Source organism: Eulemur rufifrons, chromosome 2, assembly GCF_041146395.1.
Source record: "Eulemur rufifrons isolate Redbay chromosome 2, OSU_ERuf_1, whole genome shotgun sequence".
NCBI lineage: Eukaryota > Metazoa > Chordata > Mammalia > Primates > Lemuridae > Eulemur > Eulemur rufifrons.
Window position 1 is genome coordinate 81,511,671 of NC_090984.1, and position 16,870 is coordinate 81,528,540.

Below are 16,870 nucleotides of genomic sequence, written 5' to 3' on the forward strand. Positions count from 1 at the left end.
TTCCAAGGAATATTAATAGCAGTAATAGAGACCAGATTTGACCAATCTATTTTCAGATATACAACCTCACAAGTCTGTTAAAGTAGACCACTGAAAACATAAAAGCCTTTATAAGAAAGGAAATAATGTCTAGATATTTTTATCCCTTTCATTTCGGAAGGTGAATAGAGGGGTGAAGGAGATAACAGTAAAAGCATTAGCTGGCTTTTCATAGTTCTTCTAAGGATTCAAAGAGGCTGGTCTTAGAATGATACATTAGAGTAAGATTTAAACCAGGACACTCCCCTAAGGGAGACAGCTGACGTTAATGCTCTCTTCCCAGATACACAGTCAAGCCTGCTGACATTTTATAGCAGGCTAGTTCAGCAGCTGTTACAGAGAAGGCAGATATTTAGTGCTCTGAGGATTCATGGGAGGATGGATTGTAAATGCAGGATGAGTACCTCAAAGTATACTACTGACTAGTCCTAACAAATGGCCTGTTCATGGAAAAAGGTGAACACTAAAAAAGAGGGAAAAGATAGGCTTGGATAGTATTTAGGATAATCTACAAATCAAGTCCAGGAAATCTTTTATCTCCAAGAAAAAAAGATGTAAGTTTACCCTTACATAGCCCCATACCCTATAGCGAGGACTTAGATCAATTATTACCACTGTTTCCTACCTCTGTCCTGCAAGAGTCCCTGAGGGGAAGAGGGACTGAGAAAGAACAAAAGTAGTAGAGAGAAAGCAAGGAAAGATGTCACATCTAGGAGTGTATTTCTAAAAGGTTTTAAGAATCAATCAAAATATAATGTTTTAATGTGTTTATTCCCTAATTAGTTAACACAGTGATCAATCATCTTATAATTAAAGCCAAAATCACAAAAATGGTGAGGGATATTTTGAAAACTTCAGGCAAAATGTTTTTATCATGAGTGACAGCTAGACACAAAGGTTACGGAGGCATCACAATACAGCTGCAATGGTTATTTCAGTTTAGAGCTGCAAGGTGGTCTAGATAATTACAAATGGACCAGCACTAAAGGCCATGATACAGCAACGGCCTTCTTTTGGGAAAGAGGGAGCAAATAAAGATTCAGGTGACACGCTGATTGACTGTGAAAGTGTGTTTACTAATCACCAAGTCAGACTCATTGACTATGAAAGTGTGTCTACTAATCACCAAGTCAGACTCACCACTCAAGTTCACCTAGGTCAGGACTGTATTTACAATCCTTATCATTTTTTCTTACCTAAGTATATCACCGATGGTGATTTCAGGGATGAATTTTTGAAGGTACTTCACTGTTGCACCAAGAAAACAGGCTTTATATATTTCATTAACTCCATAGGAGAAATTCTGGGACACCAGTTTAATTAAGCCACTGAAAACAGAGACAAAAATCTTTATCAGAGAAAGGAATTCTTTATTACTATAAAACACCTTTACACCTATTGGATTTTTTTTGTGTGTGTGTGTGTGGCATCAGAGAAATATTGGCAAAGTCAGAAAAAGTACAAATTAAAAGCAAATCAACTTTTGACCAATATCAAAAGCAAATGTCATCGACTCAAGAGGTAAACATCTTCCAAACTCAAATTCCCAAGGAATACTTGTTTCAAACTGGGATTCTATAAAGCCTGCCAACATCAAGGTTTTCTAATGCAAATATTACATGCTTCCAACATGCCTAAAAGGCATTAACAGACCTTTTCTTTTTGTGGGGGACAGGGTCTCACACTGTCTCCCAGGCTAAAGTGCAGTGGGTATAATCACAGCTCACTGTGGCCTCAACTTCCTGGGCTCAAGGAATCCTCCTCAGCCTCCCGAGTTGCTGGACGCATTAATAGATATTTCAATCAGGGCATGAAACAAGTCTACCATACTTTTCTTTAGTCAACCATAGGTAAGATATTTTAGTTGTGATTCTCAAGTGAGACTCTGCAGAGCCTATGAATGTATGTAATTTTACATGTACACACATGCTGGGAAGCCCCATCCCAAACTTTCTGTTTCAGAATCTGTGGAAGATGAAACCCAAGTATAGCTTATGATGATTTTGACACGAAACCCTCTGGAGAGGAACATTGCTAAAACTACCAAACAAAATACATCATTATTTTTTTTTATAATAGTAAAAAATGTGCATCCCAGGTCAACACAATCGTACCGTTAGTTTACAAAAAAAAAAAAAAAAAAAAACAAACCCACAAAAAACTTGGGTCATCAGTCATTTCTCCAGCGACTTACAAGATGATAGTGACTGGCTTATAATGATCTTATCAAAGTAAGCCATCTACTGATTTTGAGAGAACCTCCTTTTCGTTTTCAAACTCAGTTAGGTTAACAATGTAAGATTTGGATTGCCAGATGTGTGAATGGCTCTTGGCCTTACCTTATTTTTAACCAAGACATCACTCTGGCTCATCGGAATTTTCTTGAAGTAGTTAAAACATTATGCTTATTCCACAAAACTCTTAATTTGAATTAATAGTTTTTCAGCTCTTTTAGAATTTGTCTAGTGGGTTTTCTGGTTTTCACTGGAAGACCCAAAAATAACAAATAAAAATAAATAAATTTGGATTAATAAAAACTCAATATAACAATCATAAATATGAGGATTCACTCAGTAAGTAGAATACCAAGAAAGACAAAATTTCCCACATTAAAATTATAAGCAAGGCTGGGTGTGGTAGCTCATGCCTGTAGTCCTAGCACTTTGGTAGGCCGAAACAGGAGGTTTGCTTGAGGCCAGGAGTTCAAGACCAGCCTGAGCAAGAGCAAGACCCATCTCTACAAAAAACAGAAAAAATTAGCCATGCATGGTGGAGCACACCTGTAGTTCCAGCTACTCAGGAGGCTGAGGCAGGGGGGGAACACTTGAGCCCAGGAGTTTGAGGTTGTAGTGAGCTATGATGACACCACCGCACTCTAGCCTCAGCAACAGAGTGAGACTCTGTCTCAAAAAAAAAAAGCACATCCTGTAGGAGCTGGATTTTGTGGGGCAAATAAATAAATAAAAATGTAAGCACATAAAATAATTTTTTAAAGTAAATAAAGTTGTTACCTATTTATAATTATATCCATAACATCTCTGGCATTGAAGTCAAAGGGTCTGTAACCTTCCCGCTTAAAGGCAAGAACTGCATTAGGCCCTAGCCAAATATTGCCATCCATCCTTGGTGTGAAGTGAACTCCTAGGAAAGGAAACCGGCTATCTGGGACCTATGGATGTAACACAGCAAAGAACTATTAGCCCCATCTCTCATTTCATTTTATTATAGATGCAAACATTTAATTGGTAATATAAAACACTTTCTTCTCATATATATAATTTACACTGTGAGTTGTACACAGATATACTTTTCTATTAACAAGTTTCTGCTTAGAAATGCCACACAAGGCCGGGCGCGGTGGCTCACGCCTGTAATCCTAGCACTCTGGGAGGCCGAGGTGGGCGGATCGTTTGAGCTCAGGAGTTCGAGACCAGCCTGAGCAAGAGCGAGACCCCACCTCTACTAAAAATAGAAAGAAATTATATGGACAGCTAAAAATATATATAGAAAAAATTAGCCGGGCATGGTGGCACATGCCTGTAGTCCCAGCTACTCAGGAGGCTGAGACAGGAGGATCGCTTGAGCTCAGGAGTTTGAGGTTGCTGTGAGCTAGGCTGACGCCACGGCACTCACTCTAGCCTGGGCAACAGAGTGAGACTCTGTCTCAAAAAAAAAAAAAGAAATGCCACACAAGAAACACTGATGCTGTGGATGCTTGGACACTAATACACACTGTCCCAACTATCCATTTTTCTGGGTAAAGAAAAAAAATGATGAACTGTCTTATTTCAGGTTATTCTCTCTCTCTCTCTCTCTCTCTCTCTATCCTATAACAAGGGATGTCTGTGACTGGCAAGTAACATGAGAACTGCCATAAAAAAACACCCATTCATAGCACAGGCTTTTGCAAAATGGGCAAGTATAAGGTTGAAACACATGAAATTCATGTTTTAGCAAGGTAAAAAGATCAAATAGCTGAATATTGACTATTTCACTGGTTTAACCTCATATATTTTAAGACATTTCATTCATTTCCAGGGTAGTTCCAGACAGAAGAACGAACTCTTCATTTAGACACTTCTGCCTTGTACTCCCTGAAACTACAGAATGGCCACATCCCTTGTCTGCACCCATAGACAGTGAATGAGAAAGAGGGTTGGGTATCTGGGAATTTCATCTGGGAAAGCTTTCTTATGAGTGCTCCCTCCCATGGAGAGGAGGAAGAATCTGGTTAAGAAACCTTAATATACTTCCCATGGTACACTCATGCTTTCTGGAGACATGTACATGTGGGCAATTAATTATAATTTAATAACTATGATATAAAGATTTAGGGATTTAAACATAAGAGAAACAGATGAAATGCTTACATAAACAGCCCTTCAAAATGTCTCTTATTTTTGACCCAGGTAAAAGTTTTTGTTTTCATTCCCTTTATGCCCATAACCAGCTTGAGAAGAGTGAGAAGGCAGAAGCCTCATTACCTACCGGATAAATATTTCCTTTTACAAGATAGCATTTTTCTGGCTTCAATAGCAGGTAATCTCCCCGGAATGGTACAATCTGAGGATCAGGACTGCAGCCACTCAACTCTGAAATTCTGTCTGAGTAAAGTCCTGCACATGTCACAACATACTGACATCGAATTTCCTCTCCCTAGCGCAAAATAAAAGAACAGTGATTTGTACAAAGGAATAGAATAGGTCAAGAGAGGAAAAACAGATAATAGAAAAGGGAAAAAAAGTACAGAAATTGACTTTTTTTTTTTTTTTTTAAGAGACAGGTTCTCACTCTGTCACCCAGTGGCAAGATCATGGCTCACTGTAACCTTGAACTCTTGGGCTCAAGTGATCTGCCTGCCTCAGCCTCCCAAGTAGCTGGGACTACAGCTGTACGCCACCACACCTGGCTAAGTTTTTTTTTTTTTGAAACAGGGTCTCATTGTGTTGCCCAGGCTGGTCTTGAACTCCTGGGTTCAGGCAATCCTTCCACCTCAGCCTCCTAAAGTGCTGGGATTATAGGTGTGAGTCACCTCACCTGGCCAGAAATGGACTTTGTTTTAAAAGAGGAAATCCAGCGCAGGTATTAACAAAAGAAATTCTTCAGCATTTAGGTGGCAGCTAGAGACTTAGGGTATTGGCATGCAGGAGGATGTCACCTTAAATTTTATACTTTAAATTAGAGATAATAATTAGACCTAGCAAGGATACTTAATAAGCTATGCACACATACACAGACCAGCCTATTTTATTAGGACCTACCAGGGAGCTTCTCAACTATTTGTTGTAGGAAGAAGCAAATTTCGTTTAGATGGCCTCCACCAATTTGGGCACCTCTGTATTGCAGACAGCTTCTCCTGTTTTATCTGAGTAATTACCCTATTATTCTTTTGTTACTTTATACGCAATACCCCTGCTCAATCCAACTCTAACCTACCTACCAACCAATTTCTCCTTCCTCCTGATCAACATCTACTTTGCAACTAAGGCTACTTTAAAAATCTCATTCATTCAATTCACATTTATTGAGAGCACACACTGCAGTGAAGGCTTGCTCTGGTGACTGGGAGGCTGCTAATGTTAGGCTATTGTGATTTGCCACAAATATTTTGTGATTATCATCTGCATGTTTTTTAGCTTCACCCTGCCAAGTTTAGCAAATTTGCCACCCTATTCCTAAATCATCTAACCCCCACTGACTACCATACTCTACTTACCATCTCTTTACTTCTTACAGAGTAAACCACTAGCAACTCCTTGTTCTTATTTAGATTTTTTTCCCAGCCTCGGAGTTCTCATCTGTCTTAACATTTTCTTTCTTTCAAGTTCTCACTGATTCAGCCTTATTCTACTGAACTATATTTTCATCTCTATATGCATCCCATTTTTGCCCTTGCTGGACAGTTAAGCCTCTTTTCAAGAGTTATACATGTCACATTTTAGACAAAAATCAGATCAAACTTCTCCATAGTGAAGTCAAATTAGTTAGACTAAACCATGATAGTTTAAAGACCTTTGAAATCAAAAGGGCTATATCAGCAACAACAGAAAAATGCCTTCGTCTAAATAGGTTAATATCATTTCTGTTTATCTAGAGTTATATACCAGAAGTATAAGAGATATTTTTATGTGATATAAATTTACTAGTTCCTACTTAAAAGGTCAGCAGTTCTTTTGTTCCTGGAACATAAAATGCAGTTAGGCTTTATGATAGATGTAAAGATAACAACGGAATTTGTAGAATGGTGCCAGCATGCAATAAGCTAATAGTTCTCTTTAAAAAACTCAAGCAATAATTCCAAAGAAAGAAATTACTAAAAACTATCACAGGTCTTTGAAATCCTTTTATGCTACACATGAAAAACTAATTAAATTCAGTAACATATTAATTTTACTTCCAAACTGAAATTTAAGTAAACATTGAATGATAGATTTGTTCAAACATAAACTTCTTTTAAAACAAAAACAAAAGCCATGCATCTCTATTGCTCTTTCATAAGTGAAACATTTTGTCCCCCATAGCCAATGTATAAATCTTTATTGAGTAAATCCTCTCCCCAAAAGTTTATTTTAAAAATTCCTTTTCTGACAGGCATGGTGGCTCATGCCTATAATCCTAGCACTCTGGAAGGCCAAGGCAGGAGGATTGCTTGAGCCCAGTAGTTCAAGAACAGCGTGGGCAACATAGCGAGACCCCATCTCCACAAAAAAATAAAAAATAAAACAATACCAGGTGTGGTGACATGCCCCTGTAGTCTTAGCTGGGTGGGAGGATAACTTGAGCCCAGGTGTTCAATGCTACAGTGAGCTATGATTGCACCACTGTACTCCAGCCTGGGAGACAGAGCAAGACTAGTTTCTTAGGGGAAAAAAATTCCTTTTCTTTTATTAATATACCTCTCATAAAACCATTTCAATATAAACAGACCTAAAAATTTTAATTTGTACCCCAAAACTATACTAAATGAAAATGCTGAAATAAAAAGCAACAGTTATAGTAACTACGGGGAAAATATATATCCATTAGTATGCGATAGGCCACTGCATATCTTCCATCACATGATGCCATACTCTAGTTCCTTAGATAAGGGTGAGCACAGAAACAGATTTTTATCCTTTGCATGGAAACCCTGGTTGCTCTGCCACTTGGATCACATACTCAGCAGATCTGATGGTAACTGAAGTGTCTGTGGCAGATAGTGATGTTTTTATAGAAACTTTGGCAGGCCCCTAAGGGAAATCATAGCAAAAAACTTTAGGATTTTGGAGGAAAGTTATACCACCCTCTGCAGATCACTATCTTCCTTTTGAGAAAGTGCTTCTGGCTTTGAGTGAACACCACAGGTCACTAAGTTACCCTATGAAGAACCCATTATTAACTGGATATTGTCTGACTCACCAAGCCACAAAATTGGGTGTATACAGCAGCACTCCGTTATCAAGAGGAAGTAGGGTTGTACAGGTCCTGCAGGCACACATTAGTTGCAGAGGACAGTGGCTCAAATTCCCACAACCCCTAGTCTTGCTAAACTGCCTCTTTCCTCTCAATCTGCCCCTAATGGCCCCCACAGGGAGTTCTCTATGACCAGCTGACCGAGGAAGAAAAAAATACAGGCTTTGTTTACAAATGTTCCACACAACAGTCTGGCACCACTCAAAAGTGAACAGCTACAGCACCAGACACCCACTCAGAAGTGGTCCTAAAGGACTGTGGTGAAGGGAAAACCTTCCAGTGGGCAGATCTTTAAACATCACACCTGATGGTTTATCTTACCTAGAAGGAAAGATGGCCAGAGGTATGGCTCTACACTGCTTCATGTTCAATAACTAATGGTTTAGGCCGGGCGCGGTGGCTCACACCTGTAATCCTAGCACTCTGGGAGGCCAAGGCGGGTGGATTGTTTGAGCTCAGGAGTTTGAGACCAGCCTGAGCAAGAGCGAGACCCCGTCTCTACTAAAAAAAAATAGAAAGAAATTATATGGACAGCTAATAATATATATAGAAAAATTAGCTGGGCATGGTGGCGCATGCCTGTAGTCCCAGCTGCTCAGGAGGCTGAGGCAGGAAGATTGCTTAAGCCCAGGAGTTTGAGGTTAGTGAGCTAGGCTAACGCCACAGCACTCTAGCCAGGCAACAGAGTGAGACTCTATCTCAGAAAAATAAATAAATAAGAATAAAAAATAAAAAAAATAAAAAAAAAATAACTTAATAGTTTGGCTGGATGGTCGGGAAAAGGAGCTCTGGGAAAAAGGTATGTGAATGGACCACTCCAAACAGGCTCACAGGGTAAAAATATTTGAGTTCCATATAAATGCTCACAGAAGACTAATTTTGGCCAAGGAAGATTTTAATAATCAGTAGACAAAGATGACTTGCTCTATGGATGTTAGTTAGCCTCTTTTCCTAGCACCCTGTTTTTACCTCATAGTATCATGAACTAAACAGTTAGGGGAAGGGATAATCTTTTCAATAAATGGCACTGGGAAAACTGGATATCCACATGCAAAAGAATGAAATTGGATCCCTGTCTTATACCACTTACAAAAACTAACTTGAAATGGATTAAGAGACAACCTAAGGAATAGTAGAAAATATCTGCAAACCATACACCTGATAAGAGGTTAACATCCAAAATATTAAATATATAAGGAACTCATACAACTCAATAGCAAAAGAATAAATGAACTGATTTAAAAATGGGCAAAGGACCTGAATAGAAATTTTTTCAAAGACATACAAATGTACAGCACAGTGACTATAGTTAAGAATACTGTAAGGTATACTTGAAATTTGCTAAGAGAACAGATCTTAGGTGTTCTCATCACACACACAAAAAAATAGTAACTATGTGAGGTGACGGATGTGTTAACTAACTTGATTGTGGTAATCATTTCACAATGTATTATCAAAGCATCACATTATATACCTTTTAAATATACACAACTTTGCTTGTCAATTATGCCTGAATAAAGCTGAAAAAAAATAATATGGTGGCAAGGATGGAGGTGATGCATGGCCTCAGCAACAAGATCTTACTCACCAAGGCTGATCTGTCTACAGCCACAGCTGAGTGCTCAATCTGCCAACAGTAGAGACCAAGATAGCAACTTATATGGTCCCTGGACTCCTTCCATCATAGAAAAGGCAGCACTTAGTTCTTACTGGAATAGACACTTGCTCTGGATATAAATTTGTCTTCCCTGCCCACAATGCTTCTGCCGAAACCACCGTCTATGAACTTATATGATGCCATATTCACCCTCACAGTATTTTATACAGAAGGATTACTTCTGATCAGTGAACTTATTTTGCAGCAAATGAAATGCAGCAATTGGCTCACGCTCATGGAATTCACTGATTTTACCATTTTCCCCATCATCCTGAAGCCACTGGGTGAAAGAAACTGGAATGGACCTTAGGAGATTCAGTAACAGCACTAGCCAGCAGGCAACACCTTGCAGAGCCAAGGCAATGTCCCCCAGGATACTCTATGTGCTCTAAATCAGTGACTAATATTGTTATTTTTTTCTCCCAGAGCCAGGATTCACAGGTGTAGAAATCAAGAGGCAGAAATGGGAGTAGCCCTTTACTATTACCCCATTGATCCACTAAGTGAAATTTTTGTTTTCTATCCCTATAATTTTGGTCTCTGATGATCTAGAGGTCTTAGTTCCCAAAGAGAGAAATACTTCCATTAGAGAATAAGCAACTTGAAGTTGATATTGCCATACCTGGCCACTTTGGGTTCCCCATGCCAGTGAATCAGTGGGCAAAGAGGGGACTGCAGTACTGAATGGGGTAACTGATCCTGACTCTCAATGAAATAGAGTTGCTCCCACACAGGACTTGGGGATGACAAAGAGAATGTCTGCAATACACATTCCCTGGGGCACCTCTTAGAATTCCCATGTATTGTTATAAAATTTATTGGAAACTACTACAACCCAAAATAGACAGGGCTGCTAATGACACAGATACTTCAGGAACAAAGTTTGGGCTACCTCACCCAACTAGAAACCATGACCAGCTGACATACTTGCCAAAGGCAAAAGCATATGGAATGGATAGTAGAGAAATACAATTATAAATATCAGCTATGACCACATGACTACTTACAGGAATGGGGGATGTTACAGTTATGAGTATTTCTTCCTTACTTTGAAATAAATATATTTATCTATGTATTATCCAATTCTTCCTTTATCCCCATTGTTATACACTGAATTGTATCCCCCTAAAATTCTTATGTTGAGGCCCTAACCCCCAATGTGACTGTTTTTAGATATAGGGCCTTTAGGGAGATAATTAAGGTTAAATGAGGTCATAAGGGTGGGGCCTAAATCAACAGGACTGGTGTCCTTATAAGAGGAAGACACCGAAGTCACTCTCTTTCTGGGCACACACACAGAAGGGGCCATGTGAGGACACAGTGAGAAGGTGGCCACTTAGAAGCCAGACAGAGATCTCACCAGAAACCACCCTACCAACACCTTGATCTTGGACTTCTAGCCTCCAGAACTGTGAGAAAATAAATTTCTAATGTTTAGGTGGCCCACTTTGTGGTATTTTGTTACAGCAGCCTGAGAAGACTAATACACTTATCTCTAACATTCCCCCATTATCTAACACAGTTTCTGAACCTCAGTACTATCGACATTTGGAGCTGGACACTCTCTGTTTTGAGGGCCTGTTCCCCACATTAAAGGACATTTAGCAGTATCCCTGGCCTCTACCCACTAAATGCCAGTAGCACCGCCCCTCCCCTTCTCCCAGCTGTGACAAACAAAAATGTCTCCAGACATTGCTGAATGTCCCCTGCAAACAAAATCACTTCCGGTTGAGAACAATTAATCTAATATAAGATGCTTAAAGAGTGGTTAACCTTATCTCAGTATTTAAGTTACAGGATCTCAAAGGGAGAGTGTGACTAGCTAGAAAGAATGAACATCACTCAAAGATGGATAATGTAGACTCTGCATCTTTTTTGAACAGAGTTAGCTTGTCTTTGGTTTTATGAGGGATAGTTACATCTTATTAAGTGGAAGCACAATTTTACTACTGTCTTTATTTGTAAGCTAAATATGGTTATAAGGGGAGTGTGTGGATGTCAAGTTGACAAGGGGGTTCTACAGGGGATTGTACTGTGTCAATTTGGTTAAGCTGGGAACTGTGCTTGACAGGATCCTTCTCTGCATGGTTTCAACTTAAAGTTGACCAGAACAGGAACTGCATATGACTTGCAGGCAGAAGTAAAACAGCAGCCACTATTCTCTGAAGGGCATCCCAATTCAGTGTTGTGACAGACAGACACCCACTGCCTGGTGAATTCCAGCTCCATATCCAGCTGTTTCCCAACCACTGATCCACCAACTCCCTTCTGAACCTCTGCTTCCTCAGATCCTTTCACAGTTGTGTAAAGCCTAATTCCTATAATAAATCCTGTAGCATTCATTAATGACCCTACTCCCCTGCATAAACCCTGATGATGCAGTAGATATATGGGGAATCCAATGCTTCTGTGCCATTCAATGTTTCTTGCTTTCGGACTACGTGAAGATGAAGGAGAGCAGTCCATTTCCCTCTGCACAATCTTCATACCCCCTCACCACAAAGTCTTCTGATTAGTAGAGAGTCAATGGAGATTAGTAGGCAGAGGGATAAAATATCTATCAGTTTTACTTTAAAATTAAACACTCCAAGTGCCTATAATCCTATTCTTTGCCACCACAGTCACTTTATATAGACATTCCCAACTTGAAACCCTTCTTAGAATGAAAGCTGTTAAATTGCTCTAAAAGAATTTCTCTCAGAATTACTTTTACATTAGATACATTTCATTCAATGACTTAAAATACAGCACTGTGAGTTAATTCAACTTTTTAGGAAGGAGGAGGGGATGAAAGTAAACAACGGTTTTGCTTAAGAATCTTTACCTTTGTATTCTTTATAACAATCGGATATTTCATTCCTGGAAAAAAAAAAAAAGAATTAGTAAAAGATTTATTTTTAGCAAAAGAAGACCAACATTATTTGAACTATTATACTAGTAACAAACTTAAATTACCTTCTCTGCCATAACCATGATTGCACCCCACTTTTCATTCTGAAGCTTTTTACCAAGTAAAAAGATAAAACTAGTTCATACTTGACGATATATAAAACTCTAGCATGTTTCTAGCTTGTTTTATTTTAACTCATCTAATCTATGCTTATAAACCATTTCCCACCTCAGCTCCAACACAGACAGTCCCAGTTTTTCTCTGAACTATAATCCTGAAAATCATGCTGTACAATGGATTATCATAAATCAGCATATATTTTCCCATAGGACTAAAGCTATGATATGAGAAACTTACGTCCAACCTACCTGATTCCTTATAGGTTCTAGGTTGTTTAGAGAAGTAAGAGTTATCACAACACAGAAACTTCTTATAATAAACTGACCATTTATAAAATTAGTTCCCACTCAGATACATGGGATTTCAAAGTCTTATAAAGCATATGTATAGCAAATGAAGAATACAATCTACCTGTAACGTACATTTGATTTATTATGCTACCTACCTATAACAAACTTAATTATTTAAAAATTTTGCTTATTATCTTAGAATTCAGAAGGACACTGGGAGTGATTCAGATGGCCTAGATGTCCTTAAAAACTTGTCAAGGAAGAAAGAACAGAGCACTACTTCTTTTCTCCTTCAAATTTCCCAATAGCAAATAGAAGGCTTACAAATCTTTCATTCAGTTAAAATAAAAATTGATGTCTTCAGAGCAAAACAAAACAAACTCTAAGTATAGTCTTAAATGTGGAGGGGAAGGTAGTTCAGAATGGCTGAGCCATTTTATGACCTTGGGCTATCATTCTAAAACTCCGTGTATCTAAGAATCACTAAAGACTTATTTCAAGACAATTTGATTCAGTAAATCTGAGTGATGCTACAATCTGCACTTTTAACAAGCATTGCCAAGGGATTCTGACTCTAACCTACAGGGTAGGAAAGTGTTTGGGGGCTAATTTTCCATAAACAGCCTTGCTAGATTTTAGTACCAGTCAGAAGTGTCTGATCAGTGCCTAGTTCTACTGCACAAGACCTTCCAGAGTCCCGGTTCTCTCACGTTCAGTCTCACCCTTGTCCCTTCTGTACCCATCTCTGGTTCTGTACCCTACTCTAGCCTCTCTCCTAGTGGCCCTCCCACCAACACTACCCCAGACAAAAACAATCCCAAGTTTTTTTTAACAAGTCAGTACAAGTACAGTCATCCCTCGGTATCCATAGAGGATTGGTTCTAAGAACTCCAAGGATACCCAAATCCATAGATGCTCAAGTCCCTTATATAAAATGGCACAGTGTTTGCATATAATCTATGCACATTCTCCATATACTTTAAATCATCTCTAGATTACTTATAATGTAAATGCTATGTAAACAGCTGTTATACTGTATTTCTTAAATTTGTATTATTTATTGTTGTACTATTATTTTTTATTGGGGTTTTTCTCTGAATATTTTCAATGCTGGGATGGTTGCATCCACAGATGGGGAATCAATAGATACAGAGGGCTGACTGTACTCAATAGAAAAGACAAGGATGGCTTACCATCTTTACTGCTAGAAGGGCTTTCTTTAGCCATTTCAATATCTTTTACTTCAAAACTGGTCAAGACAGAGCCACCTGCTTCTTGAAAATCCTGGGCAAATGACAAAGCCACCTGCCGATAGTCCACAATGCCAGTATATGGACAATCAATAGCCATTAGACCCTGGGACAGAATTATGAAAAAATATACAACATATATATATAATGTCTCTAACAGATAAAAAACATTAAAAATAGGTAAATAAGAAAATCTCTATAATCAGGAAACAATTTTCTCCCTTAGAGGAGTTAATTTGCCAGGTTCTCCCAGCTGCTACTCCATTTATTTATCCCTCACCATATCTGATTCATATCTGACTCTGAGTCAGATTCTATATCATCAAACAAGTATGTTTTAAATATGCTCTACTGAGATTTTCCCAGTAGTATATCACATGTCACGCACATTCAGTGAGAACTCAGAGTTGTTCTAGCTATTCACAATGTTCGCAGAGCATTGTTTTGATTTGCTGCAGACCTTATATCTTATATTCCAGACTACAAATATGGAATGGAGATTTCAATGTGGTTAACTCAAACTTTTTCTTCAGATAATACAAGAAATTAACAGCCTAGTTCATTTTTGTTTGTTTGTTTGTTTCTATTTTTGTCCTTCAAGACAAGTTCAAACTCTGTAGATGAATGAACTATAACCTAAGCTTATTTTATTTTTTGGAATGAATGTTGAAAACGCCATTAGCCTTTTCTAATTCTGAAGAAAAGGATAAGAGTAGAATTTCACACACTAAATATGGACTACATTTTAGTGATCCTTGTCAACAGCACCATTTTCTGTTTCCTTATTGTATATATGAGTATATCAGTTCTCCCAATCAACTTCCCCTAAGAGGGTAGCCTGGTTTCTAGGATAACTAACATCCAGAAGCTGAATGCAACTAGTAAATTCTGTCATCCTATTGTTGGGCCAGCACAGCAGTGTTGTTGTAGTTTTAAAATATTATCTGATATAATATCATTTTAAATATCTCACTCTTGTATTCACCATCCCACCCTCACCCCAACACATTTGCCTGCTTGGCCCTTAAAAGCTTTTGACTTTGCCATCCAACCCTGGCCAATGCTTTCAAAGGGCCAGATCATGTTAAGGGTAAAGACTCACAAAATACCCAATGATCTCTTTTCACAAACTGAAAGCAACATTCGGAAAACTTCAATGTTTTCCTGACAGTCTTGTTTCCAGAATATGAGAGCATTTACCAAGTATAGGAAATTATTCCATTTTGATACACTTGATGTACATAAGACTTTACATTAGACCTAGTCACTGCCCAATAATCCCTAAATTAGGTTAATAACTATAACTCAGCTTCAACCTATAAATAGTATTCTGGGTACAATAACTTTGAAAGGTAATTTAGGATAATACCAAGAGTTTAGTCCACAAAATTTTCCTTACCTAGCATAAAACTATGTGACAAGTATGATAGATAACAAGAGGGGTAAAAATGTGCTGTAAAAGTGCTTCATTCTGGATCAATAGTTTTTTTGAATACCAAATATCTTCCTTATTCATATTTTATTATTACCCAGCACAACGCATGACACATAAAAGGCACTCAAATATTTAAGCAAAGGAATCAATTTGAGGGCTGCCTTTAAACATATACTATTTCTCCCACTCTGGACCTTCTCTAAAGGGTTTCCGTTTTCTTTCTCTTTCTAGTCTTGGCTTTGCCCCTCCCCAATAAGATGCTGGTGTGCCCCACATGTATGTGTGTACTGGGGAAAGGTGGAGAGAGTCACCACTGCCAAGCAATCCAATGCCCTGGCCCAGGACTAGCTGCAGCGCCAGGGCAGAGGCAGCCAAGTCAGGATGGCACTGGTAGACAGACTGGCTGTGTCTGTTAACCAGGAGGCTGGTTATACACTGTCCAGGTCAGCAGGTCAGAGCTTGAAATCTGAAGCCATGACAGGTCAGGTGGCTAGAAAAGAACCAGGCAAGCAGGACAGGAAAAGTTGGGAGTAGAACTCAGTCAGGAGACAGAGGAACAGATGAACATGTGGTTGGCCAATCGTGTTAAAGGCAAGGCAGAAAGATCAGCAGAGCCAAGGTCAGAGGTATCAGTTAGGATTTGCTCGAGAGGGAGCTACGAGAGTTACTCTCCAAAGTCAAAGTTTACAGAGGCAGTTTAAAGTTTTCCAAGAGCCTCCCCCTGGTGATACTTAGTTTTCTTCTTAAAGGGACCTGCTCCAAGAAGCCCTTTAGAGTTGCCCTGATAAACAATTTATCTCCAGAGGGCCTGGCAGAAACACAAGTGATCCCATACCATGGAAATTGTCCCCACTATTTCTGGCAGTGGTGGTGAAGTTGGGGGATAAGGGAGGAATTTACTCAAGCAACTTTTATGAAATAATCAGCCTATATTTTCCATTATCTATTGCCACCCCTAAATACATGTAAACACTAATGATTACATTTTGGCATTACACAAATCGCATCACTTCTGTGGAGGCCTCAAAGAGAAGTAGGATACACACCTTTTGTAAGTTATTCAACTCATTCATCTTTCAAGGTGGGAGGTCATCTCTGAGAAGGTTTTCTGAAACCCTTGGGCTAAGCTAAAAGCATGCCCTTACACTGGTATGAGACAGAGAACCTACCAGCTCTATCAGAATACTTATCACTATATTAAAATGATACTTTCTGCTACACTATATATAACTCCTTTCAGGATGACAGCCATGTTTTTTTGTTTGTTTGTTTGTTTTGAGACAGAGTCTCACTCTGTTGCCCAGGCTAGAGTGCTGTGGCATCAGCCTAGCTCACAGCAACCTCAAACTCTTGGGCTCAAGCAATCCTCCTCCCTCAGCCTCCCAAGTAGCTGGGACTACAGGCATGCGCCACCATGCCCAGCTAATTTTTTCTATATATTTTTAGTTGTCCAGTTAATTTCTTTAGATTTTTAGTAGAGATGGGGTCTCGCTCTTGCTCAGGCTGGTCTCAAACTCCTGACTTTGAGCGATCCTCCCTCCTCGGCCTCCCACAGTGCTAGGATTACAGGCATGAACCACCGCGCCTGGCCAACAGCCATGTCTTATTTATCTTCACATCAGCAGTGCCTACCATAGTGTTTGGCACATGACAAACGAGAAAATTCTGGTTTAACCAAATAGAAAAAAATACCAGTTCCAAGTCAGATCTTGGGCTGGGGAACTCTTCAGGAGCTCT

At 39.0% G+C, this 16,870-nt stretch overlaps 1 protein-coding gene and 1 non-coding gene across 3 annotated transcripts in view; one reads left to right on the top strand and one right to left on the bottom strand.

Annotated features, from left to right (window-relative positions):
- L2HGDH (L-2-hydroxyglutarate dehydrogenase) overlaps positions 1-16,870 on the bottom strand; it is a 47,236-nt gene that overhangs the window by 7,091 nt on the left and 23,275 nt on the right. Inside the window, exons 1-6 of one of the 2 annotated variants that reach the window (XM_069464721.1) lie at positions 16,826-16,861; positions 13,642-13,804; positions 11,973-12,007; positions 4,528-4,695; positions 3,051-3,208; positions 1,236-1,367 (exon numbers count right to left, since the gene is read on the bottom strand). In XM_069464721.1, the coding sequence (XP_069320822.1) occupies positions 1,236-1,367; positions 3,051-3,208; positions 4,528-4,695; positions 11,973-12,007; positions 13,642-13,798 (650 nt within the window). In that variant the 5' untranslated portion in view covers positions 13,799-13,804; positions 16,826-16,861. Of the gene's footprint in view, positions 1-1,235; positions 1,368-3,050; positions 3,209-4,527; positions 4,696-11,972; positions 12,008-13,641; positions 13,805-16,825; positions 16,862-16,870 lie in introns of those variants that run through there. The other variant, XM_069464711.1, reaches the window with a different exon arrangement.
- On the top strand, positions 2,475-2,536 carry LOC138381113 (U7 small nuclear RNA). Its single transcript, XR_011233049.1, has one exon. It is a non-coding gene; the product is annotated as a U7 small nuclear RNA (small nuclear RNA).